The sequence below is a fragment of the Astatotilapia calliptera genome, chromosome 18 (genome assembly GCF_964374335.1).
Source record: "Astatotilapia calliptera chromosome 18, fAstCal68.1, whole genome shotgun sequence".
Classification (NCBI taxonomy): domain Eukaryota; kingdom Metazoa; phylum Chordata; class Actinopteri; order Cichliformes; family Cichlidae; genus Astatotilapia; species Astatotilapia calliptera.
Genome location: NC_137439.1, coordinates 30,556,220 through 30,582,665, shown reverse-complemented (window position 1 = coordinate 30,582,665; position 26,446 = coordinate 30,556,220). Strand labels below are relative to the sequence as shown.

The window sequence follows — 26,446 nt, the reverse complement described above, 5'->3', positions numbered from 1 at the left end:
CAGCATCGCCGAGTGCCGAGTATCATAGTGTGTAAAAAGTCACTCTGCTGACTCAGTAACCTCCTCTGGCATTAACAGCACAAAAACTGTGTACCATACAGTATATATGAACACTGACTTGTTCTGGATTTGGTCCCAGGATTTGTCTTTTTTGTTTTAGGATTTGTTGTGAATATATTTGAATTTGGGGGCCTGTCTGGGTTCAATTTACTCCAGTGATTGAAGTTTTGGATTTAATAATCTCATAGTGACTTTTGTTCCTTTTGAGTCTTTGCTTTCTGTCTTTACTACATTGGAGGGTTTTTCCTTTGAGTTTCTGTTTTGGGATCCTGTGTTTTTGGGTTATGTCGATTTTATTTTTGTCACAATGTGTTGTTTGGGGACAATTTTTCTGCAAAAACAAAACTTTTGATTTGGATCCGAAAATGCCTGAATTTTGTATAGTTTTTTCACAACTTTCTGGGGAATTAAGGCCTTTACGCTTGACGTTGTTTGATTTTGTTGACATATTAGAATCCCGATATACTGTAAGTCATGACACCTGTGATGGCCAAACCCATGGCCACACTCTAAAAGTTGGTAACTCTTATGTATGTATGAATGAAACTATATGTATTTTCAGAGCCAAGTAGTTACAGTATGAGGGATCCTGAGGAAGTTCTAGACCAGCATATTGAATAAGTCTTGTGTCTTTAAAGAGAGCATAGTGTAAATCAATCCAATCAATCAATCAATCCCTTGTTAAAAAATGCTATCAGTAGAAAAAATATTACGCTTCCCATAGTAGAGTGCTAAGTTTATAAGCTAGCACTGCTACACACTGCACACTGGCACAAAACCTTGTGTGGCCTTCTTGCTGTTGTAGATCCATGACTGCTGAATGCACATTCACAACTTGATATTTCAGAACCGACTGGATTGTCAGATGCTACCAAGCTGTAAGCAAAAGACAGCTAATCAATACCCTGAGCTACTTTCACTTGATCTGTCATTCAATAAGACAATATGTCAGCTTTCTCAAATAGGCCATGTCTCACAGTAGAATCAAACTCTTTCAGACTTCACACTGTGCTTTCCCCAGTAGCAGATGTGGTGACAGCAAAGAGATGATGAACGATACAAGGACAAAAGCTGACAGATGTGATAAATACAACGTCGAATGGCTAATCAATCTCACGCGGGGAGAAGGAAACGAAGGAAAAACAGCAGCAGGGATCTCCTGGTGTGAGTCAGCAGAGGCAAAAGAGTTTGATTGGCAGTGTGTAAACGCATGTGTTTGTGGGCTGTTGGGGTTTTTTTTGCAGACTGCATGTCCGTGTGTGAGAGTGTGGGTGAAGCTTTTTCTCATGCCTGACCCTGTCTTTATGAACCAAACAGGAAGTTTGGGCACCCACACTGTTTCATAAAATACGTGGGTTTTTTAGTGCCTGGTAACAAACACTGGCATCGGCCCAAACGTAGTGAAAAATGGCACAATGCAAAAACAAGTTTGAAAGGAAGTGACAAATGACTGGCTTAAGGAATAACGAACCTTCACCGTGGTGCAGTCGGATGAAGAGGAGTGAGTGAGCAACTATTTGTTTGTCTTCACTTTCTTCGGACAGCTGACACGTCCTTCTCTTCTGCCTTTTTCTTTCACACCTTCTCATCAGAAGGCCATTACCATGCCCTAGATGATGTGGAAGTTTGTGTGTAGGTGTGTGTACACGACCTACGTGTGTGTGACCGTCCAAGTCTACGTGACCTACTTAGATCAGGAATGGATCTCGGGACGTTGTAGTAACTCACAGAAATCACTGAGTGAAAAACATGAACAATCCATTATCTTAGCCTGCTTTCAGCATTTTTAACAGCTATCTTTGGCTTCTTCACATTTCCTCTGTTCAGCTCCATGCAGAGTAAACATCCCCACTTTGGATGTTTACAGTTGAGTTGATATACACTTGTCATAGGCATGAATGACTTTTTTTAAGGATTTTTTTCTAATCCACACAGTGAAAATTATACATACAGCTTCAATATACTGTACACCAGTGGTCGCCAACCTTTTTTGCACCTCGGACCAGTTTATGTCCGACAATATTTTCACGGACCTTTAAGGTGTCATGGAGACCGGCCCACCAGGTATTATAGGAAAAGCCATAAAGCCTTTAAATGAAAACAAACGCTGTTGTGACAGTGATGTACACTATCTTGTTGGTATTTATCTATGATTTCTATACATTTTACATCTGATGACCACTTTGGTTGTAAGATTCAGATAATTATTTATTAAAAGCTAGACATTTTAAATGAGGATAAGAAAGAAAAGTATTTCTTTGCCCCCCTTTCCCTGTTAATGCCCTACCTGGCCCCCTGGCATAACTTTACTAGACCCGCCCCTGCACAGTTACCAGCTGTCAGCTAAGTAAAAAAAGGATCCTGGTGTTATTTGTCTCTCAGAAACAGTTCATAACTTCCCTTCAACTCATTCACGTCACCTAAAAGGTAAACCTGTTTCTCCATCACCTGTTCAGCTCTGATGATTCAGTAAGGACATCTCCTGGTTTCATCTTCATGTTTCCCTTTCACCACATATCCAAACCGACATCATGACCAGCAGCTTTACAGCTGTGGCTCCAACAAACATCAGCTGATACTAGAAATTAATATTAAGCTTGTAGCTTCCCATTGCCAGTGTGTGAATATGTGTGTGAATGGGTGAATGACTGAATGTAGTGTAAAGCGCTTTTGGGTCCTTAGGGACTAAGTAAAGCGCTATAGAAATGCAGGCCATTTACCATTTACCATTTAAATGAATTCTAACAACAGCTTACTAAGCTTAAATGTGCTGCTGTTTTTTAGCGCAACATCAGCTGGTTTCGTCTTTCTGGCGCAAAGTGAACGATAAACAAAAGAGAAAAGCCGATCAGCCGATCATTGATCAGTTTCATGATTGACAAGAGAGGGAGGGGGAGGGAATGAGAGAAGAAGAGGCAGCTGACAGCGTAAAGACACAGAATAGCTTCAGCTTTGTGTCTTTTTTTTCATTCTAGCTGAAGTATGGGACAAATTGCATTCCTTTTCATCTCAATACTAGAGATGGACCGATCCGATATTACGTATCGGTCCGATACTGACCTAAATGACTGGATCGGATATCGGAGAAAAATAAAAAATGTAATCCGATCCATTAAATATCACGAAAGCACCTCACAAAACTTGCAACACGCCGTAACTCACCTCAGAACGTTAGCATGTCGGAGCAGTATGCATCACGTGATAGAGCGGCTGTGGCATGCGGGACCTGTGGTCTGGATAGCATTTGGAGCTTCGCTAGCAACCTGGCATTTCATCTCCGACAAAGTTATCCCCGAGAGAAGTAAAGCAAGTGTGTAAGTCCATCTCTGAATGTTTGTAAAGCATTCCTGCGTTAAGCTTAACGAGCGACTGCCTCTCGCTCTCCGGCTGCTACTTCAATCATGTAACTGCTTAAATGATCAGCTGATCGGCTTTTCTGTCGCGAGTCCGTCTTTGTTTTTGGCCCACTTTGCACCAGAAAGAGGAAACCAGCGGCTGAACAACAGCAGCACGTTTAAGCTTGATAAGCTGTTGTTAGAATTTATTTAATATTACTTTCTACACCAGGATCTTTTTCTACGTAGCTGACGCTGGTAACTGTGCAGGGGCGGATCTAGCAAAGTTTAGCCAGGGGGGCCGATAGGGCATTAACTGGGAAAAGGGGGCACAAAGACATACTTTTCTTTCTTATTCTCATTTAAAACGTCTAGCTTTTAATAAATAATTATCTGACACACAAAGTTTTAATTTGATGTAAAATGAATAGAAGTCAATTACTGTATATAGTGACTATTAAGTCTAATATATATACCCTAGTAAGCTATAGTACTTTTTCCTTTGGGAAGGTACCATCTGTGCAGTCTGCAATTTTGTTGAAGAAAGATGTTGAATCTATTTAATATTTCTTGAAAAATAATTGATTTCTGTGCATTTTTTTTCACACTGCATCAAATTAAGGTTGATTACGTCGATTAAGCATCATGAGGTGGAGCGTGAGGGGTGGTTCCCTATTTTTTATTTATTTCTTTTTGTTGTTGCTGGGAGTTGGAACCCTATTAGTTAGGTTGCTTAATATTTACGCTAAGTACTCTTTAAAATACCAGAATAGGGAGGATGGTGTAGGTTTAAGTTTATTAGATTGATCAGTATTGCTGAACTATGAAATATTTTTTTTGTATACAGGTATAACAGAATAGCTTTAGTGTAGTTGTTGTTTTAAACTTGAGTATGAACTTGCAGACTTGCAAAATGCAGCAAGATATTTTAAAAAACAGTTTTGTTGATTAAAAAACACTATATCGGATTCATATCGGTATCGGCAGATATCCAAATTTATGATATCGGTATCGGTATCGGACATAAAAAAGTGGTATCGTGCCATCTCTACTCAATACCATTTTCTTCTGTTTGTCTGTGATAAGATTGCTTTCAGAGCTATTGCCCAAGCAAGGGGGCGGGGTCTCCATCCAACCTCCTCGGCCGTAATTGGTCAAGCCCAGAGTTGATCATGACACATTAGCCAATCCCCACGTTTCATTGTTTATACCATTACAAAAAAACAAACAAAAAAACATCCGCCCATAAAATTGAAAACTCACCATCAGCCCACCGGGCAAATGGCCAATCCAGCTATGCCGGTGCCGAACAACTCACGGACCGGTACGTGGCCCAGAGGTTGGTTGCTGCTGCTGTACAAAGAATATATACATACAACCCAAATAATATTTGGTTAAATGTACCCTAAAACATTGCACCGTGACTAGACCCTTTGGCAGTCATCTAATTACATAACATAATTTTGACTGGATAGTTGACAACCCTTCTTCAGAATTGGTACAGTCTATTTGAATTGGTTGGTTTCCTTGTACAGACCCACATTTTAAGCAGAATCCACAAACTTTCAGTAGAGTTGAGTTTGGGGCTTTGGGAAGACCAAGCTTAATGTTAGCCTGCTTTCTTTTTATCTTTTAAGCATCGATTTGTGTAAACTTGTGTGAACTTCAGAATCTTCAGTTCTTCTTCTTAGATCATCACTGAGTCCCCTGAACTTTTCCATTGTTCTGGCTATTTGTTAATCGGCAAAGAAAAATTAACAGTTGTAGTTAATCATGATCACTAACGAGAAGTTAATAGGTCTTGGCCTTGTCAAGTTAAAAGACATTGAAGAACAGCGCCACTTATTAAAATATTTAAATGAGTGTATGTCTATATTTGAGGCTGTATGCATAATTTTGACCCTGCATGGATTAGAAATATCCCAACATGAATTCAAACGTGTAAATGGGCTGAGTCATATAGTGCTTTTCTACTTAGCACTCTACTGCTTTATACATCTTGTTGTATGAACTTGCCATCAAGAGCATTATAACTAATAGAAAGGGTTTTTTTCCTTCAACTCTTCTGTTTCTTGTCTCATTCTTTAGGATCCCAACAATCCTGTGTTGATGCATATGCTGTATGTAACATAATGTACTATAAGCTGCAATAATGAGCATCGAATCTGAAATGCACCAAGTGTTTGTTTTGACAGTTCAAAGCAGATTAGATCTGAAGAATTAACTTTGTTTAGTGTAGTATTTACCCAGCTTTTGTTGCACGATTCCAAATAAATCCAGTGCTATTGGCCTTTTCAACAGTTGGGGAAACAATAAATCCAAACAAAGCCTCTATGTGTAGAACTTTGTGGCACCGTGCTTCCCTCAAGACATTTCATTTCTTACCTTAGTCAAAATTATGATATAGATATTCACGGGTCTGACCAGTTCTTTGAAACCTGCTTATTAAGGTATTATCACATTTATCTTTGGTTATGGGTTGGTTGATTACATACAGTGGCCCTGAAAGGTCAAATGCACTGCAAGTTTAAAAAAAGGGCAGTAAATAGAAAAAGACTGCAAAATCTCACAAAAAACCCCCAACAAAAGCAAAACAAAACTCACAAACCACAAAGGAAGTGTTTTTGGAGAGACAATAACGCAGTAGCTACCAGTAAATGGCTAATAACATCTGTCACTTCTGCATCTGTTCTATCATGTCTCCCTAAAAAAAACTTGTTTTGTGAATATCTTGGTCCACTTTCATTGTATCTCTGTATCATTGTATATAACTCTGGTTATATTTTTTCTATTTCCATGTGTTTTATTCAAATTCATTGTCTTTTGCAGTATTTTTTTTCTTTACCACAAGCTCATGTATTAAAAGCCTGATAATTATAACACAACATTACATGACTTACTGTTATATATACAACTAAATCAGTACAATTTAAAATTAGCATACCTGAGTTAAGTGTATTCAAAAAAGGGATTGTAAATAAAAAATCATTAAAGTCTTTAGCCTTCATTAATGCATAACCAACACAAAACACAGTCCAGCTGTGTTGCCCAATCTTGACTGTACTGTAAAAAAATCTGCTGGATGCTTAGTCACACATAGAATTTCCAACAAAGCTGCTCAGGCTTTGACAAAATGTGGGCGAATGATGCGTCCTACTGCATTAGGGTATTTTCAAAAGTAATACTGAGCATCTGTAGCCCAAGGCTCTCTCCTAACAGATCAAAATGTGGTGACATATTTGTGACACATTAGCTCAGATGGGCATTCCATCATTTGTGTTTACTGTTTACCGTCAGCTTGTTTCGCCCCGAAAGGATGGGGAATTATCCTCACTACATTCTGGTGATCATATTTCATTAATTGTGACAGCCCTCCATTTACGTCGCACGCACACTCGCAAGAACGCTCACACGCACATTCACACACACGGACTTCTAACCTGTTCCTTGACTGAGGCGAGGATGGCGGAGGTGGTTTCAGACTCGGAGCCGTCTCCGTTGGAGGCATTGAGGACGGGGCTCAACATGGTAGCAGCGCTGGCAGTGTCAGACGCCACCTCAGGCACTGGCATACCTCCTGGAAAACAAGGGAACATGCAAGTCTTTTACTATTAGACACTGACATCCCAACATTTAGAGTGGGACATAATTTTTACACTCGTCATGCACACATGAGTGGAGGTTGGATGTGGAGCTGTGTAACAAATCCATTTGGAAAAAAATCTATTTGGTCACTGACAAAACCTGCTAAAAGACTACTGCTCCGCTCTTTATTTGCATTTTCTTTCTGACTTTTTCAGATTCAGGTCATAGGTAGCTAGAGCTTATTGTAGCATGCATTTAAAAAAGGGCAGTGACGCATCAAGGACAGGTGCACGGGAGCAAAACAAATGTAGGCCAGCGAGAAGAGGGAGCATACTCTACAGAGATAATGCAGAATCAAATTTTGTAGACACACATTTTTAAAAATTGTGTGTTTACAACGCATTGTGTTCAGCGTCCTGCTTGGTTGTAGACAATTTTCAATCAATCTGGTGCTGTGTCTCCTGTACAGCACAGAATGCGTTCAGCTTGTCAAATTTACATAAATCTTCGCTAGCAGAAGACAGCAAACACAACAGTGTCAATGTCAAAGGATTATAAGGCGCATTAAGCAAAACAAAACAGTCAGGTAAGTCAAACTTTATTCAACTCAATCTTCTTGCTTCCTCTACTTCTGCACCATTGATTCTCTCGCAGCTGTTCTATTTCCATGTTCTGGACCTGAAAACAGGTTTTGATCTTTGGTTTCATTCTATAATACTGGACTTATTTTTCTAAGAAGGTTTGAACTTTGAGAGTGTTTAAACAAGAGAGAAAAGTGTAAAAATGTTCATGCCTGTCTGAGAAAAGTGTATAAAGTGTGGAGTGATGGGTTTTACAGCCTTAAAACATCTATAATAATAAAAAATAAAGTTGGCTACTTCGCAGATTTCACCTATCGCGGGTTATTTTTAGAACGTAACACCCGCAATAAACGAGGGACCACTGTAGTCAAATTTACTTACGGTATAATTATTTCTTTGTTTCCTTTAAAAATCTGATTTGTTACCTTTTTATTATAGCATACCTACCATTTATATTGTATATATTTACACTGTAATTTCAAAGAAAATGCATAAAACTTCCACTTATTTAGAGGGGAGTTTTATCCTTAGTCACAGGTCGTGCTATAATGTGTTGCTAAGAGTGCTACAATATTTTGTTCCTCACAAAATAAAAAGAAGATATAGATTTAGTAACAATGAAGCAGATCGAACATAACACGTCTACTGTAGAGCTAATCTGCACAGGTAACGGTTCATAATATGCATCCATCCATGTTCTGCCTCTTATCTGGGTTGCAGGTTCAACAGTCTAAGCAGAGGTGAGACTTCCTAACCAGCTCCTCCAGCTTTTCTTGGGGTTACACTGAGGTTTTCCCATGTCTTCGGTCTTCCCCAGGGCCAGAACACCTCACCTAAGAGGTGTCAGATGCCTGAGTCACCTCACCTACTGCTTTTGATGTGGATGTGCACCATTCTGAGCCTCTGCTGTATGAACAAGAGAGCCCAGCTACCTTTCAGAGCAAGCTCATTTCCAGTGCATGTATCCACATATTGTTTCCGATGCTACACACAGCTCATGGTCCTTGCTGAGAGCAGGAATGTAGACTTAACAGTAAATTAGCAGCTTCACTTTCATCCTTTATTTTAACCATCCATCCATCCATTCGCTTCCGCTTATCCTTTTCAGGGTCGCGGGGGGCGCTGGAGCCTATCCCAGCTGTCATAGGGCGAGAGGCAGGGTACACCCTGGACAGGTCGCCAGTCTGTCGCAGGGCTAACACACAAGGACAGACAAGCATTCACACTCATTCGCACATTCACACCTAGTGACAATTTGGATTATCCAATTAACCTATCCCCACAAGCTGTCTTTGGACATTGGGAGGAAGCCCGGTGGCACGGTGGTTAGCACTGTTGCCACACAGCAAGAAGGTCCTGAGTTCAATTCCAACATCAGGCCGGGGTCTTTCTGTGTGGAGTTTGCATGTTCTCCCCGTGTTTGCGTGAGTTCCCTGCGGGTACTCCGGCTTCCTCCCACCGTCCAAAGACATGCAGCTTTGTGGGGATAGGTTTATTTTAACCATTTGTAGTTATTTTACTGTTAAGAAAAAAGCTGTAAAGTTGCGTCTGGTATTTAAAAAAGTTTGTAACTGCCTCTTAGATAAGGTCTGAACACATATTTGGGCGGCTATTTTGGTATCACAAGTCTAACTTCCAGAGTTCCAGCATCAGAGGGACTGGCACACACACACACACACACACACAAACACACTCAAATTCCATGCTTGATGCCATGTGTCATCCTGTATTTGACCAAGCGTAGGAGGACACGGGCTTCACATGTGCCATGTAATCCTGATGCAGCACAGAGCTGGTGTAACGGCTGCATCAGCCAGATTTATACACTGGGGAAAGGATTGGAATGAGGAATGCGCACACACAGACACACACACACACACACACACACACACACACACACACACACACACACACACACACACACACACACACACACGTGCACACACATAAAACTGTGCTGCTGGCATGAGGCAGCACAAGCCTAATGCCGAGGTAAGAAAAGTGGAGCCTGTGAGCGGAGAGGAGGGGGGGTGAAGGGAAAAATGAATGAGAGTGAGGATGACAGCCCAGAGAAGACAGCAGAGAGATGGAGGCGAGGTGAGGAGAAAAGAGGAGGAGGTTGATGGGATATGAAGAAAAGACATGATAAGAGGAGAAAACTATTCTTGCATGCTGCTAGGCAACAATCTCTGGTCACTGAAGGCTGCTAATATGGCTGACCTGGCTTTACGTGTCTTCCATTTTGGAGTGTTTCTTTTGCTCTCCGTTTCCCAAATCACTGTTTGTAAACCAAAACCTTTCACTTCCACCCACTTTGCTGCTTACGCGTAATCTCTCTCGCTCCTTCTTTCCTCCTCGTGCCTCCCCACTATTGTGTTCTCCTCCCTCACTTCTCTTCACTTGACCTGTTTCAGTGCGTGCTCATCTTTTTCAGCACATTTCTGCTTTATTAGGCAGCACCCAGAGGAGGGTGACAGAAGGAGGATGACCCACAAGGTTGTGGGTTGAATTTGAACCTGCAATGCTACAATGCACCTGAGCTCTCTCAGCCTCACCTTCTCCGAGGATGCACTGTACCTCATAAACATGCTGCTTATCTGGCTCTGTGACACCGTTACATGCTTCACATTCTTCCTGTCAGCTCAATTTTCTGAAATCTGTACTCTCTGCGTCTGCCGGCACAACTGTAAAGCATGAGCTGTACTGTCCATTTAAAAGGAAACTCAACCCTGCCTATTCTGCTTCTCTTACCACTCTTTGCTCTTTCAGTAGTCATCATCACAGAGTGTCATCCCTCCACTTTTCATGATTTGTCTCATCCCCTCTGGAAATCTCGCTCCTGTGTTCTATGTTTTGTTTCTGTAAGCAGAGTTGGGTCCTGGTTCATGGCAGCTGTCGCTGAGGCCTTCTCAGTCAGATGAATGTTTGCTTCCATCTTTAAGCTTTCAAGAAGAAACCTGTAACATTTGCTAGACAGCAGCCCCTGTGGCCACCATGTTACGCTGGCCCTGGGAGGCCAAACGGACTGCAACTTAAGAAAACACCAGCAATAAGAAAAATGCTGCAAAAGCACCCAAAACACAACGGAAATAGGAAAAAAGAAAACAGAAATAGAAAAAACGAAAACTGAAATGTGAAAAAACAGATTTCCAAAGCACAAGGGAAGTGTTTCTGGGGAGACAATAACCCGACGGACCACTTGCAGGAACCAAAATATGCTAAGAATTGTGCTGGGAGACACTTAAAAGAAGTGGAGGATGTATCGGTTTTGCGAGGAAAGAAAAGATGAGAGGTAAGTGTGTTAGCCTAACTATTAGCCTAAAAATCCGTCATCAGTATTATATGAATCATGAGATTACAACACGCTTACCTAGCATATTTTGGTTCCTGCAAGTGGTCCGTCGGGTTATTGTCTCCCCAGAAACACTTCCCTTGTGCTTTGGAAATCTGTTCTTTCCTATTTCTCTTTTCATTTTTCCTATTTGTGTTTTGTTTTTTCCTATTTCCATTGTGTTTTGTGTGCTTTTGCAGCATTTTTCTTATTGCTGGTGTTTTCTTAAATTGATGTCCATTTGGCCTCTCAGGGCCACCGTACCATGTTGGTGAAAAATGAAGCCAATGAGGAAAGCTTGCAATGGCTGGTGCTGCTTAGAGAATAAAAGCAGGTGCATAGTGAGGACGTTATACTGTGAGATGGTGCAAAGTTTTTATGTATACAACAGTATACAACAAACAAAGAAAATAAAACATAAAAATGATTTTAAGTTAAATAAGACCAAGATTGTATAAGAGAGTAGTGCAAATTGCTTTAATAAATAATATGTGTACTATAAAAAAAGCAACTGCAAGAAAGCACAATACCGAAATATTTGTGTGAAATCTGGTGCCTGACAAGTGTTGTTCACCTGTCACAGAAGGAAGAGTTACTGTACACTTGAGATGGGTTGAGTATGATGGAGAGCACTTTGTTCAGTGACAAACCAATGAGTGACATCTGTTTCTTACAGTCTATGGTGGACATATTTTTTTGCCACACCGAGTACCACATTGTGCCTAAACACAGATTATTAACACAGCAAATTTCCTTGTGGGGACAATAAAGCCTGACCCTTGAGTTTAGAAAACTGTTTTGTAAAAATCTCCGCACTGAATAAAATGATATACAATTCTTAAAATATGACGGAGATGAAACTAGGCCAGCGAATAAAAAAGAAAAAAGGCAGAAAAGAAATTAGAACTCCTTTTGGAAGTATCGGAACACAAGAATAAGATCCTGCAGTTTCAGTGACTTGGTAGTTCAACAGAGAAGACAGATAATTCAAGTCACTTCAGTAGTTGTCTTTGATCCACCATCCACTGTATGCCACGCTGAGTCACGCATGCAGTGCATACTTGGGAAATAGGCCTTTTTTCACACCAGCAGCATGACTGGTACAAATGAACATTTTAACAGTGAGGCAATGTTTGCTTAACAGAGCCTTTTTAACTACTGGGAATTTCTAGATCTGAGCAATGACCTGCAGCTGTTCTTCATACCGCATTATGACTTTACCGCATATGCCTGTTTATGAGTTGTATCCCATTACTACCGCTGTTAAGCCCATTCATCCATTAGCCTACCTAATCTATTTGCTTAGTCTTGATTGCACAGCCATGATGTACTCATCATGTTTGCACATCTCTTACATCATCACCCCACATCTCTGCTTTTTATCGTTGTCTTGCTTAGTGCACATTTCTGTTTTCTCCATAGGGAATACTTCTGAAATGATTTATGCAGGGCTTACAAAATGAGTTGAAGTCTGGTTGGGTATTTTTTCTATTAAAAACTAAGAGTGTTTGAAAATAAATTTGGGAAATATGGTACTGTGGAAAAAACTCTTGAGCCACACCTCATTTCTTTTTATGTTGCTAGGAAAATGGGAAATAGGTCCAGTGATTTATTGAAATGTGCAAACATAAATCAAAATACAGAGTTTCTACAATTCTAAAAAGCTTGAGTCATTATTTGCTACAACTACCATTTATTCTTCATCACAAACTAAACTTTTGGAGGTAGCTTTTTTGTCATTTCAGGAACTTCAGGAATAGTTCTCAATGCTTCTTGAAGGACATTCAAAGCTCTTATTTGGAGGTTTTTTTCCTTTTGTAAGGTTCTTTGTAAAGATGACTCCTCACTGCTTCAATAAGTTAGAGATCCGGGCTTTGGGGACGCCAATCCGTGACTGATGGTGTTCCAGTGTTCGCTTTTTCAATCCAGGTATGCATTGGTACTGCATGGGGGATCATAATCTGACAATAATTTTATGTGTTTATAATTCCATTAATTTTAACACCATCCTCTACACCAGTGGCTGAAATGTTGCCCCAAACTATGACGGACCCTGTTTGCAGGCATATGAAGCAAAACCACCATCTTAAGTGTGTCAGAATTCCTCCATAGTTTCAGGACCTGTATGACAGACAAGCTGTTTAAAAAGCCCCAGAAGTCCTACAGACTTTGGTGATTCCAGATTTTTTATGTACTACCACTAATTTATGCAATGAAGCACTTACCATATGGACTGAAACTATATTACCAGAAACTAGGATGGTGACAAACATTGTGCGTTCTAGATGTCATAATTTCAGACTTCAGCCTCAGTTCTAAAGACATGACCAACACCCTAGCAACCTAGGTTCAATAGGGAAAGATGCGTATTTCTCAACCAGCTGGAGAATCGTTGCTGGCTTTTGCTGGGTAACATTAGTAGGAATGAACGTTCTACATCAAAGCCTCCTAGTTGTTTTCCTTGTTTGCAAATTGCTGGGGTTGCCTGTAGTTTGCATAGAAGATGAAGATTTGTCTGCAAACACACACCAACCACTGAGTGGGAGTAAAACTCGAAAAAGTGCATCACAAACCAAAATGTTGTGCCTTACCAACCAACCACTTCACTTCCGTGCATTTCACATTCACATTTTCACTACTGCTTAAGCCAGTAGTTGGCAAGTGGTTGAAGACCAGTTAGCATCTTCCAGAGAAACTATGTGCTACTGCAGCAATCTACTGGCAACCAAAGCAATCCAATGGAGGGTTTTTTTTGTGCAGTACCATATACTTCTTTGCGACCAAGCATGCCAGTGACACCAATGCACATTTTTCTCTGGCGATCAGCCAACTGGTCCCTAGGTCTGTGTGAGTAGAGCTTAGCATTGTCAGTGGGGCTACCTCAGCATGGTGGTGTTAGCATTAATCCCTCCCCCCAAAAATCACCATGCATACTAATACATTGCTGCACCAACACTAGAAATTCCTACATTGATGGTGAAGGATGTCCTGATCCTGCACTGTGTTCAGTCTCTCCTTACTTTGGCTTGATTAAGCATTAAAAATTTAACCTGACAGTACATCCAAGCTTGATCAGAGAATTGAAACCGAAAGTGGAGAAGGCCCAATTTGCCTATAGAATAAAACGCAAAGGAAGATCTGTTTTTTAATTTTGCAGACAGGGCAGGCAGCCAAATATAGGTCAACTTGACAGACCGTGTCCAAGCCCTCATCACACAACTGACCAGTACAAAGCAGCTTTCCCCAATAACAGCCATCAGAACTAGGTTACAGAGGCCAACAGCCCAGCTAGAGACAAGACTTTGAATATGGATTAGGCCTAAAGGCTTTATTTCACTGAAGTATAATCTTGGATTTTTAGGTCTATATTTCAGCGGTGTAATGCAGGGGTATTTAGGCCTGCATTTCACAGCGTAATCTCTGATATTGCTGTAACATTGTAAATGCAGCTCACCACGCTATGATTGACATGTCTGACATGGGGAATATTGGGCTTAATCTTTTGACCCATTAAGCTCATCAGTCGGGTCTGAGACAGGCATGTTTTGGTGAAGACAGAATTCATCAGAGGTGCAGCAAATCAGCTAAACCTCTGTATGGCAAGGTTCTTTGTGGGTGTTGCATATTGCACTCACGACTCTATTTCCTGTTGTGTACATATGTGTGTGCATAGTGCACTAAAGCGTGTGTGCATATGTGGGTATTTGTACTTTCTATCTGAGATATGAGTGTTTGATGGGCAGTCCCCCGTTGCCTCATTAAAACTTGCAGCAGTGTTTTGTTTTGTCTTCACCAGTCATCTGTCCCTTTGTCTAGACCCTGCACCCACGACTCTGCTTCCAAATTAACAACATTTACCAATGCAATTAGTACTGTCTGTGTATCACTTTGTATTTATTTAAACCCAGTGTCAACCGTGAATGTATGGCTTTAACTTTTCTGTGTTACCTCTGAGAGTTTTGTGATATTTGATTTACTCTTTTGTTGTCTAATGGACATGTCAAAAGAAATGAAACAGTAATGATAGTAGTACAAGACACATTAAACACCCCAACCGACACCTATCTAATTAAAATCCTGTCTTGGACATTTGAGCAGTCCCTTTTAGCTTTATAGAGCATTTTGCCATCTTTTAAAACATTGATTTCACAGTCCTCAGTTTGATGGGTTTGCTCTTATTTTCCTACCTCAGTAGAGACATATATATACATATTTACACTCAGTTGGTGGAGAACAGAATTAATATGTGAGTTAATGTTGGATTTAACAGTACATGAGCATACCGGCTTTATAGTATAGAGATCCTCCCACTGTACTATATGAACAACAACATGTCTTTTGTCCTGTTTTCCCTCTCTCACCCCAACCAGTCGCAGCAGATGGCCCCGCCCCTCCCTGAGCCTGGTTCTCCCAGAGGTTTCTTCCTGTTAAAAGGGAGTTTTTTCTTCCCACATTTCCTTCGCCAAAGCGCATGCTCATAGGGGGTCATATGAATGTTGGGTTATTCTCTGTATGTATTACTGAAGGGTCTACCTTACAATACAAAGCACCTTGAGGCAGCTGTTGTTGTGATTTGGCGCTGTACAAATAAAACTGAATTAAATTGAATTACTATATGTGAGTATGTGAGTTTACATCAAGGTGTCATCATTTATAAAAGGCCTTATCCCAGACATTATTTTGTACTTCTGACTGCTGACTTCTGAAGACAACGCAAGCAATATTATTAATATTTTTTAATGAAAATGGATAATGGATTTTTTGCTGAAAAGGTTTGCATCTATATTAAGACCAACATTACACACAACTTTCTCACACAAGGCTGTCCCTTGAACAGCTTGATAAACATAGCAGTGTTACATAAACTCATAAACTGCATAGATTGCAGTGATTTGCAAACCTATATACCAATTTTTGCTCATAACCAAGCATAGATATCATGTCATTTCTTTCAACTGAGACATTTTACTATTTAGGTGATACATATCAGCTTTTCCAACACATCTGTCACAGCCAGCCTCCACATGTCCTCCTTCATGACATTCATGAACCTCCTCTGAAGTCTTTTTCTTTTCCTCCTGGCTGGCAGCTCCATCTTCAACATCCTTTGTTCAGTATATCCTCTATGGCTCCTGTGTACATGTCTCAACCATCTCAGCTACCAACTTTGCTACCTCCAGCTCAGATTCCTGTCTTTTTTTCACTGCAGCTGTCTCAAACCATACGAGCTTGTAAACCTTCCCCTTCATTCTTGCTGCTATCCTTCTGTCATAAATCACCCCTCACACTCATCTCCACCCACTCCAACCTGGCTGTCTTACGTACCGTCCGTTGCTTTGAATGATTGACCTCAGGTATTTTGAAATTTTCTACCTTCACAATGTCTACTCTTTGCATTTTAACTTTTCCACCCATTCCTCCCCTTCCTCTCATTTACACAAATATTTTAGTCTTGCTTCTATTGCCTTTCTTCTGTCCAGTGTATGCCTCCACCTCTCCAGGCGCTCTTCCACCTGTTCCCTACTCTCACTACAGATCAAAGTGTCATCTGCAAACATCAAACTCCAGCAGCCTGCCAGGCTGTCCATCACCACTGCAAACAAGAAGGGGCTAAGAGCGGATTCCTGTTATAATTCCACTAGGAGTGACAGATGGGCTGTGGGGGTGTGATTGGTAGCTTAAACATCTGGAATTGAGAGCATCCATATTTGGAAAAGCACCCACAGTGCTGAAAGGTTCCCATATGGAAAAGATATATATAAATCTTATAAAGTTTGTATCTGTCTTGTGTGAAACTTGTATGAAAAGCATATAAGAGTGAAAACAGATATAAGATCCCTTGAAAAATTATATAATGAAACTTGTATGTTTTGGATACTTACTAAAACAATGTATGAAAGTAATGAGAAAGTGGCCACTTTCATGAGTAAATCATGTGATTTACTTATATGATTTACTCATGAAAGTGGTCACTTTCATGAGTAATCACATATAAGTTTTTACTATTTCTTTTCCATATGGGTTACCCCATCCATCCATGCACATTTTTCTATCCTTAAGTGCTTTCTATCTATCATTCACATGGATAGCAATTAGGGGTTAGTATCTTGCCCAAAGATATTTGGCATTGAGACTGGAGCAACCAGGGCTCGAACCACCCAAGTGGCTATATGATAGCCTGTCGGGTTATCATATAGCCCGACGGGCGGGGCTGAGATAGATTTTAGTCGCCCAACCGGAGATATCGCTAGCTCCGGGACGTCGGGCTAGTGATTTTGCAAGCCCTGAATCCTGACTATGATCTTTCCCCAGCCTCATTTAAATGATTAAGTTGCCTAAGGATAAACATAAATAAGTTAATCATTCTTTACCTGGGGCAGCTACAAGTCTTTTAACAAAGGAAGTTTGGGAAATCACAGGTTTGAAGACAGAGCAAGAGGGAGAGGACTAAACCCAATTTAGCTGCTTCAGTTTCAAGCTCCTCTGAATGAAGTTATGACTGTGACTTTTAGGTTGCTGTTAATTGATTAGTACCACCTGTGCTTTTCCTGTAGAACAAGTCTAAACGTCTGCTAAATAAACAAATAAATAAATAAACAAGACAAGTAGAGAGAGGAGTGAGCACTTATGTTCACCTTAAAAAGGTGCAGCAGCAGCATTTACAGGTCCTGCAGATTAGGACTGTTTTCCCAGTTAAAGTCCACATGAACCAGATGGGGAATAACAAGGTGCCTGCATTGAACGTATGGCGTGTCAGTACTTTCTCCCACTATACCAGTATCTTGGAAATGGACGCTGCCATCTTGTGCTAGTATCATAATCTGCAACCTGCAAAGAAGTGTGGATGTGAAATTAAGGTCCTGAAGGTTGGATGGCATTTCAGAGATACAGGCCTCTTTCACTGCAGCGACTTTGAACTGACTGACAGGTAAATATATATGTTACTAATGGCATTAATGTTTTATTTAGGTAAACAGCCATTATTAATTTGATAAGTAACATGTGTTAGCCTAATATTCTGTATGATAGCGTTCATGTCATCTATCCTCACACAGAACATATGGAACTCTAATCAGCCAAAATAAGTGACAGTATCCATGTGGACAGGCCGTGATGGTATCACTGATCATTTGACTTTTCACCACAGAGTTGTTGCTGGAAGACAATAGCAGATGGCTTTATGAGCATCATTCAGGGTTAATTACCCACCAACTAAATCTATCTGTTGGAAAAGTGCAGATGCTAATGGGCATTTATATTAAGTGGGTACACAAGCTGACACTGTACCTACAGCAGTGCTGTAAAAGACAGCGTGCATCGCTCAGAATATCGCTTAAGGATAGCAGCTCAGAACAGACCATTGTGAGGCATTTGGCCACAATAAAAATCCATTATTTAATAAATATGTATTATTAAAAGCATGAATGCAGAAAGCCAGTTACATGACAATAAAAACCCTTGCCAAGCTACTTCAGAGGGCGTCTGCTGTGTTGTTATTTTGCTGCCTGGCTCGCTGAATATGGATCGCAATTAAGTTCGCTCTGATTGTTTTCATTTCATTTATATATTTTAAGCACAAATGCTAATGGCGCTCACTGATATTTGTTGGTGTTTGCTAGAAAGCACTCTTGATTATATAATCAGAATTCACCTAGCAAAGTTCCAAGGACATAGGAGAGCTTACAGGAACATTTTCTTTTTTTTTCTTTTTTCCCATCGCACTCATGTTTCACATGGATGTGGCTAATTACCCAGAAGAAGGTTCAACAGTCAGCCAACACACTGTAAATATTATATTCTAAGGAACAACAGCACTAAGAACCATAGCCTTAAAGCAGTGTGATGGCAGGTGTTGAGGGATGACAGACGTTTGATGGTGTCCATTAAGGTCTAACGAAGTTTTGCACACACTAGAGCTAATGATGCTGATTAAACTCGGTGACAGCTCCACATTATTTGCCCATAATGACACAGAACGGGACTATATTTAATGTAAAATAATGGTGCGGAACAGAAATGCAGAAAACTTAATTAAGGGGAATATTGCAGAAAATTTGCAAATACAAGGGGGAAACTGTCTTTGTAGTCAACTTATGGGTTGCCAAAGGAAATTCAATTTCATTTACACTTATAGGAGGCAGTTTCTCATATTTCGAGCACAGACATTATTACTTTTGGAAGGCATGGTGGGTAATCAGGACAGCTCCCTCAGCACCATTACAGCCCACTCTAACCTGATTTCAGACCTCAGAAAATAAAATCTTAAACAAATGGAATAGAGCTGGTGTTCAGCATTGTTAAAAAGAAAAAAAAAATCCACCAATCCACCAAGCTTTGGGATATCCCCCCTCATATAAAGGTAACTAATAAGCGACTCCCATGAAAGCAATCAACAAACATCCACACGAGAGGATGGGATTGATGAGGTTGTTCTAAGTTCTCTTCTATCATGGTCTGATTATGAGAGCAATTTAGACCAATGCTTAAACAAAGTATGACAATGTTTATCATATGAAAATCACAACATTTGGGGTCATAAAGCTATTTGTAGCATTGCTGTGCTGCTCAACATTTAGGACCAGCTGTAATCCCATCACTAAAGGAAGCAAGCAGAAAGTAGGATATGATGTGCAAGGGAAAACAAGCAAATAAATATTTTTATTTGTAGGTATTAGTGGTCCCCTGAGGATGATTCATCAGAAAAACAGAACTCCTCTTTGGGAGCTTTACTGCTATTTGGTTAGAGTCATATAAGAACTCCTAGTTGTACAAAATGAGTGTCTCCCTCAAAGCACTTTTATGCTTCTCAGTGGAAGAAGTCTCTCCTTTTCTTCCACCCTTAGGCCAAATGTTAACTTTATACACAGGAAACAGTATCTCATGACTGAACTGATGTGAAATTTGATGAGCATGCCCTTGTTAGTTGGCTGAAGACATTCCCTAGTGCCACATTGAAGGCAGACTGTATTTTCTGAATGCCCAAAAGCCTCTACAAATTGTCAGTATGTTGTCCTGTCCAAAACTTTCATAAAATGGGATGTGAACTAGTATACATTGCTAGTCTGTTTTTATGCCTTTGAGTCAGGTGATGTGGGTGTGGACATGTGGGTTTCTTCTATAAACTTTCAGCTAGTTAACATGTCCACTGTGCAGTTGAGCTCACTTTCTGTTTCCTATTTAACAAAACTGATATCAGTTAACAACAATAAAGCGGTTAGCACAGGAAAGAAGCCAAAGCTGCAAGCTATGGCGTCATTAAAATGTGGAAAATGGATGAGGGCTACATAAGAGAACTGAATTTCACATTTTCCTGTTTATTTTTAAAAGACAACTGTATGATTCCAAGGGAATTTATAAATTCAGTTCAATCCGGCCTGTATGTCTGACATCATTAGCAGTTTCCGTGTCCAAACTCCACTCCAGGTCCCAATATCAAACGAACACTGCGGCATCACTAAGAGATACAAACTGTCTAAATTCCTTCATCTTTAATAAAATGATCAGTGTTGCTGCTATACCAGGTGAAACAATTAAGTTTAACATCCAGGCATCCATGAAAACAGAATTTATTACATTTAATGGAGGTGGAAGTTAGCAGAAAGTTAGCTTGCTAGTTTCCCCCTAAACACCATATACCATGTTCTGACTGAGAGATTTATGATACAAATTAAAACGCACAGCTCCGCTATCACTTCCAACATAAATGAAGACAGAAAACTAAACAGCAGTGACGTTTGTAGGGTTACTGAAGTTGGACTAGCTGGTATATAATGAGGTGCTACGTGATCGCTAGGTTAGCATAACATAAACACAGAGAAGGTGGAGGATGAATGCTAACTTTTTTCCACTCAATAAAGGTTAACACAAGGGTTTCCGATGGTTAGGGACAAATGCAATCGCATGGCAGGATGCTGTAAACGGACCAAACGTCAGTTAGGAGAACAACTGAGATAATCCATCCACAATACGAGGTTAGTCATTCATATACTGCTGCATGGGCTGGGCTGTAGTTGCATCGTAAGGTTTTAAAAACTGAGCTTTAAATCGAACAGTGGTAATAAAACCCAAGAGAGGCCGATAGTGACCATTGCCCTTTTTTAGGGGCTTGTTCAGATTAAATAAAACAAGATACAAAACATGTTAAGAACACAACAGCCTTAATAAATGCAGATTAGTTTGGACCCGGAATCAGCATTCATATGTCATCACTTAAAGACCGGATATGTATATAGTGCCAAATCACAACAACACTCACCTCAAGCCATTTTATACTGTAAGGTAAAGACCCTACAATAATGGAAAGAAAATTAACAATCAGACATCCTCGTATGAGCAAGCACTTGGAGACAGCGGGAAAGAAAAATCCTTTTATCAGGAAGCAACTTCCAGCAGAGTCCGACCTGGGGAGGAGCAGCCATGTGCCATGAGCGGTTGGGCGTGTGGGGAGCCAGAGAAGTGAGCCAGAGATTAATAATAACTAATACAGCACTAGACATCACAGCTTTGAGAACTCCCAGAAATGCTAACAAGGCTACAACAAAGCAGAGAAAGCAGAGACCGCACCCCCTGTGGTTTAAGAAGTTTTCTGCTCACTTTGCAGGAGCTGACCAGCGCTACAAAGAAAAACCAATTTTTTTCAGTCAGAGCATTTAGCATGTGTATACATACAGAAGAAAGTCTTTCGATAGAAAACATGTTTTTTAATGTTTTAAAATGACTCAACGTAATAAACACTCACTAATGATTTGGTTGGACTTTACAATTCACACTTTTTCGCCTTCCGAGTTCTCTTGTTGAAGGCCCCAGTTTATTTGTTCTAAAATTAAACTTCACACGGGCTAAAATAAACATCCAACAATGGAATTCAATTAGCAGACTTCCTCTGTGATCCAAGTTGACTGTTTTGATTAGAGATGCCAGTGAAGGCGCCAGGGCGCAGGCATCCCTAGAGGCTTGGAACCGCCTCTCCTTTTTCATCTCTACCTGTTCACACCAACAGTATATATGGCGTGGCCAAGGCATGGATATGACATCATGAAGTTGGGTTTGCAAATAGTTAAAGATGACTGCATAGCAGACAGACAGAAAGTTTCATCCCAGTGTCACAGCAATTTATGCATTTCACAGTTGGTTATAATTAATCTATTTCTGCCTCCAGGCTTCAGGACTTTTAGTTCCATGGCAAGTTCAGAAAGGTCTAAAGCCCCATAAAGACATGACATTCAAAAAAGACGAAGCGATCTGACTATGTTGGTTTGGCCAGCAGCAGGGACGTGCAGAGAGGTTTAAAGGGGCGGGTGCTCAAAGTTAAAAAGGGGCACATTGAACCATGCTGAATAACAACAACACACATTCATCAAGAATCTAATATGGGAAGGGCAGGGCTGTGTTGATCTGAGACTGTAGACATTAAAAAGTCCACAGGAGAGATGGTAGCTGATTAAACAAGTGTCATGAGATAATAACAAAATGCAAAGATTGGTGACAGCGCTTGGAACCATAAGGCAACGAAAAACTGTGACATAAACTCGGCTCTGCCTGTGAATCACTCTTTGCTTCTCTTCTTCCTTCCTTCCCATCATTTCATATATCACTCTCCACTTGCTGTCTATCTGAGAACAAGGCACAACTTGCTATTGCAATAAACTATAATCTAATTATCCACACCTAACAACTCTTGCACTTAATCTGTAATAAAATGATGACAGAAAAATGTTATAGCACTGCCTTTAGTAGCCTCATACAGCTCCTACTGTTTCCTCCTCATGTCCTTACCAGCCATGTCTGCACAATGTTATATCATGAGTAATATTTTTTTAAATCCAGCTAAATAAAACACACACATGCACACACAGTGACATTTTAGACCTTCTTCAGAATACTGTATATACTATGGGCATCCTTACATTATTATTTATTACTAGAGCTACAATAATAAACCAATGAGGAGGGGGAAGTAATAAATATGAAATAATGTATTTATGATGATTCCATTTGTTTCACTATCCACTCTGTGCAGGGCAAAGCTTATTACATTTTTAAACTGTAGAGATACAATCATTTTACTGCTGTAAAATCCAAATTTTGTCTTATTTAAAATATAAATCTAATATAATCTGCTTTTTAATGTATGTTCTTTAAAATACAGCGTGTGTTTTTTAATATATTATAATTATAATAATTATTATGTGGACATGCATATTAGATCGTTTTTTAGTGAAATATAATCCCTCCAGAAAGGCAGGAAATGCCCAGAAACTTACTTTAAAACTAAATATGTTCCCTAAAACGGTGACAGAGCTACAGACCCATGACAGCCTTACACAGGTAGCCAGCAGCTATGACCAGCACTACTTGTGCAGTTAATAAAAGGACAGGTAATGTTTGTCGCGCTGTTGCACACACAGCACGCTCGTTTGTTTCAGTTAGTCAGTTGCAACAAGACAGCTTACCAACGTGTACGTAATAAGCTAATACTCCTGTGTGCTACACACTACAGTGTACGCTGTACACCTACTTACTGGTTTTGTCGCATCAGTCTGTGTCTCTGAGTTAACTTGTGTTTCTCCTACAGCTCCGGACCGCAAAAAATGCGCGTGCTCTTTGTGAGCTCGTTCCCGGCTCGTAACCAGCGCGTTCTGCCGTCGAGGGCGATCATTGGTTAAATGTGATCATGTGACTGATGCAAGCCAGATCCTTTTATTTAGCAAAACTATGATTAATAGTTAAATATTATTGTTGAGGGGCACAGACAGGACTCCGCACGCACACACACATAAAATAAATAAATAAATAAATAAATAAATAAATAAAAAAAATTTAAAAGTTGCCTCAACAAAAGGGCACTTTGGGCACTCATCAGGAAAGGGGCGGGTGCTCAAGCCCCTCTAGCCCCCCCCTCTGCACGTCCCTGGCCAGTAGTCATACAAAGTAACGGTGGCCTCAACAGAATCTGAAGGTCCTGTTTTTTACATTTTTATTTCTGTTTCTGTTGCACAAATCCTTAACAACATCTGAACTTTATCAACAATCTATCTGTCACAGGATTTCTTCCCTTTACCTCTCTTCAAAATATTGAGGTAAAGGTTAGTGCTCGAGCATTCGGTGGCAATCACAACTGAAAAACTTTATTAGGATCTTGGTCCCTCCAGGTAAACACAGAGAGCTCGGAGTTCAACTTGCTGAAATGCATATGTACACTGGCATTTCAAAAACATTCTTTGTCTTTGCTATCTATCATGTTAACTACCACAGCACACCGATGATGTTAGCATAAAAAATCTTCCGATTACATTAGCAGCTAGCATGAATGAAACTGTAAGTATGAAAACCATAAGTTCGGATTCAATAACAGAACACGCATCATTAATGTTAACAATGAAAGACATGAGTGACTACAGGGCATCCCAGCAGGGCTAAACTTCCAAGAAACAATATCAAAGAATCTAATCATTCTGCTGCTTATTTTCTCCTCACATTCATATAAAAAACAACTACTTTTGAATAACTAAGCTGATTTTTTCCACTTTGTATATTAAAGGAGACCAATTGTGTTCATTTCTAAGTTCATGTTGTTATTTTAGGACTTATCTTGTAGAGTAGCTTCCCAAGCTGACTCTCTTTTGATTGGCTACCTCTCACAAACAGATGCTTTGAACAGCAGTGAGTTTCAAAAGCCGTGTAGCTGAGATGAAACTATTACAGCTACCTGCTCAGTGTGAGTAGGCATATGCTCCCATATAGAAAGAGACATACTTATTCTAATGAACACCATTCTATATACACTCACACTTTAACTCTTTAACCTCTCTCATTATCACTTTTTCTTCAGCTGGGAGCAAGCAATATGCTTAAATAAGAGTTTTCACACACACACACACACACACCATATGTCACTCTGTGATAGTGACTGTGTCATTACAGCTTAACCTCGGCACATTGAGTCAGTCTGTTGGGGACTGACTCAAGGGAAGGCAGCAAACATCTTGCTGCAACAGCACAAGCCTGATCTGTTCGCAGCAGTGTAACGTTTTAAGAGTGCACACTAAATAATCTTCCTTGCTGATGGTGACAGTATAGAGTTAAAGGATGTTCTCAACAGGCGGCACTGTCTCAGTCTTAGATAAGACAGGAAATACATATATCTGGCCGAGGTGGAGTTAAATCCCTGTGACAGCCAGCAGTTGGCTTAAGTTTTTATATGTTCATTGATTAACTGTGATTTTTTTTCTCTTTTTATTACAGCTGTTTCATTCTTTTGACAGCCGGCAGTGATAACATGTTTCATTTTCCTGATGGCTTCCAAAATAATCAGGAATCTTTCCATATCCGGATAGAGCAAAAGGCAATAAAAAAAAAGACATATTTACAGTAATACTAATATTGTCTGGCTGACTCAACACAGCAGTTTAATGAATGACCCCAAATCTGAATTGGCAGGAAAATTGCTGCCTCTGTTCTCCTGGAAAAAGCCTCACAGATAATATGGGATTTATTCTAAAGCTGTCCAATAAAGATTTATATCTTCCAAAGGGCAAAATGCCTATGCCCGATGTGATAAATGTCACCCATACTGACACACCTGTAGAGAATTATCACCTAACATTATAGCACTCTCTCAGCTTGACCAACCTTTATAGCATCTTTCAGCTCATTGTTTCTGGTTTCCAAAGACGCAGTTGGTTTCAGTCTCATTGCTCTCATCAGCCTGCCTTTCAGCAGCAGCAGGCATCTGTTTTTCACAGGAAAAAGCTCTGATGAAACCCTTCACAGCTTGCTCAGAACCAAATGTCAGGGAAAGGTAGCAACAAGATGGTGAACGCAGTGCAGAGTTTGGCAGCTAAAGAGCCAGAAAACCAAAGTGGAGCTAAAAAAGGAGTGAACATCACTGAGGATGAATGCTAATGTTGCTTCATGTTTAACATTCCAAACAGTTTGGTCAGATTATACGGTGACAATATCTTAATATTGTATGTGTCTGGCTAACAGTTCATATAAAAGATATGGGGTTTAGGAATAATAAAAAGATGAGACATTTAAGATCCTTACTATAACTATATTGTCATAAAAATAGGGTCACAAATTCATAACCAACCTTTCATGAACTTTGTGCTAAGAAAGAAGAGGAAGTGCCAGGGTTCAACTTCTTTTTGTTTTTGTCTTAATCTTGCCATTCCTACTAACATAAATATATTGTAGACCATGCATTCTAATTCCCAACTCATCACAAGGACCAATTTTTCCACAAAATTCAATTTTATTTATACAGCACCAAATCACAACAACTGCCGCCTCAAGGCGCTTTATACTGTAAGGTAGACCCTACAATAATACATACAGAGAAAAAACCAACAATCATATGACCCCCTATGAGCAAGCACTTTGGCGACAGTGGGAAGGAAAAAAGGCAGGTGGGATGGTAGCTGCCTAAGCTGATGGGGCGGGAGGTATAGTCCCTTCTCCCCCATCACCACGAGCTATTTTTAGAAGCCTTGGGTCCTGCTTCCACCTACCTGAACATTGTTGCAGACCTTATACACCGTTTCATGGAAATA

At 40.1% G+C, this 26,446-nt stretch overlaps 1 protein-coding gene across 9 annotated transcripts in view; it reads right to left on the bottom strand.

Moving 5' to 3' along the window:
- The window catches only part of ctnnd2b (catenin (cadherin-associated protein), delta 2b), a 233,597-nt gene that overhangs the window by 180,310 nt on the left and 26,841 nt on the right, over nucleotides 1–26,446 (bottom strand). For all 9 annotated transcript variants that reach the window (XM_026149115.2, XM_080293036.1, XM_080293037.1 and 6 more), the window contains exon 2: nucleotides 6,836–6,972. In XM_026149115.2, coding sequence (XP_026004900.2) covers nucleotides 6,836–6,967 — 132 coding nt within the window. In that variant the 5' untranslated portion in view covers nucleotides 6,968–6,972. The remainder of the gene's footprint in view (nucleotides 1–6,835; nucleotides 6,973–26,446) is intronic.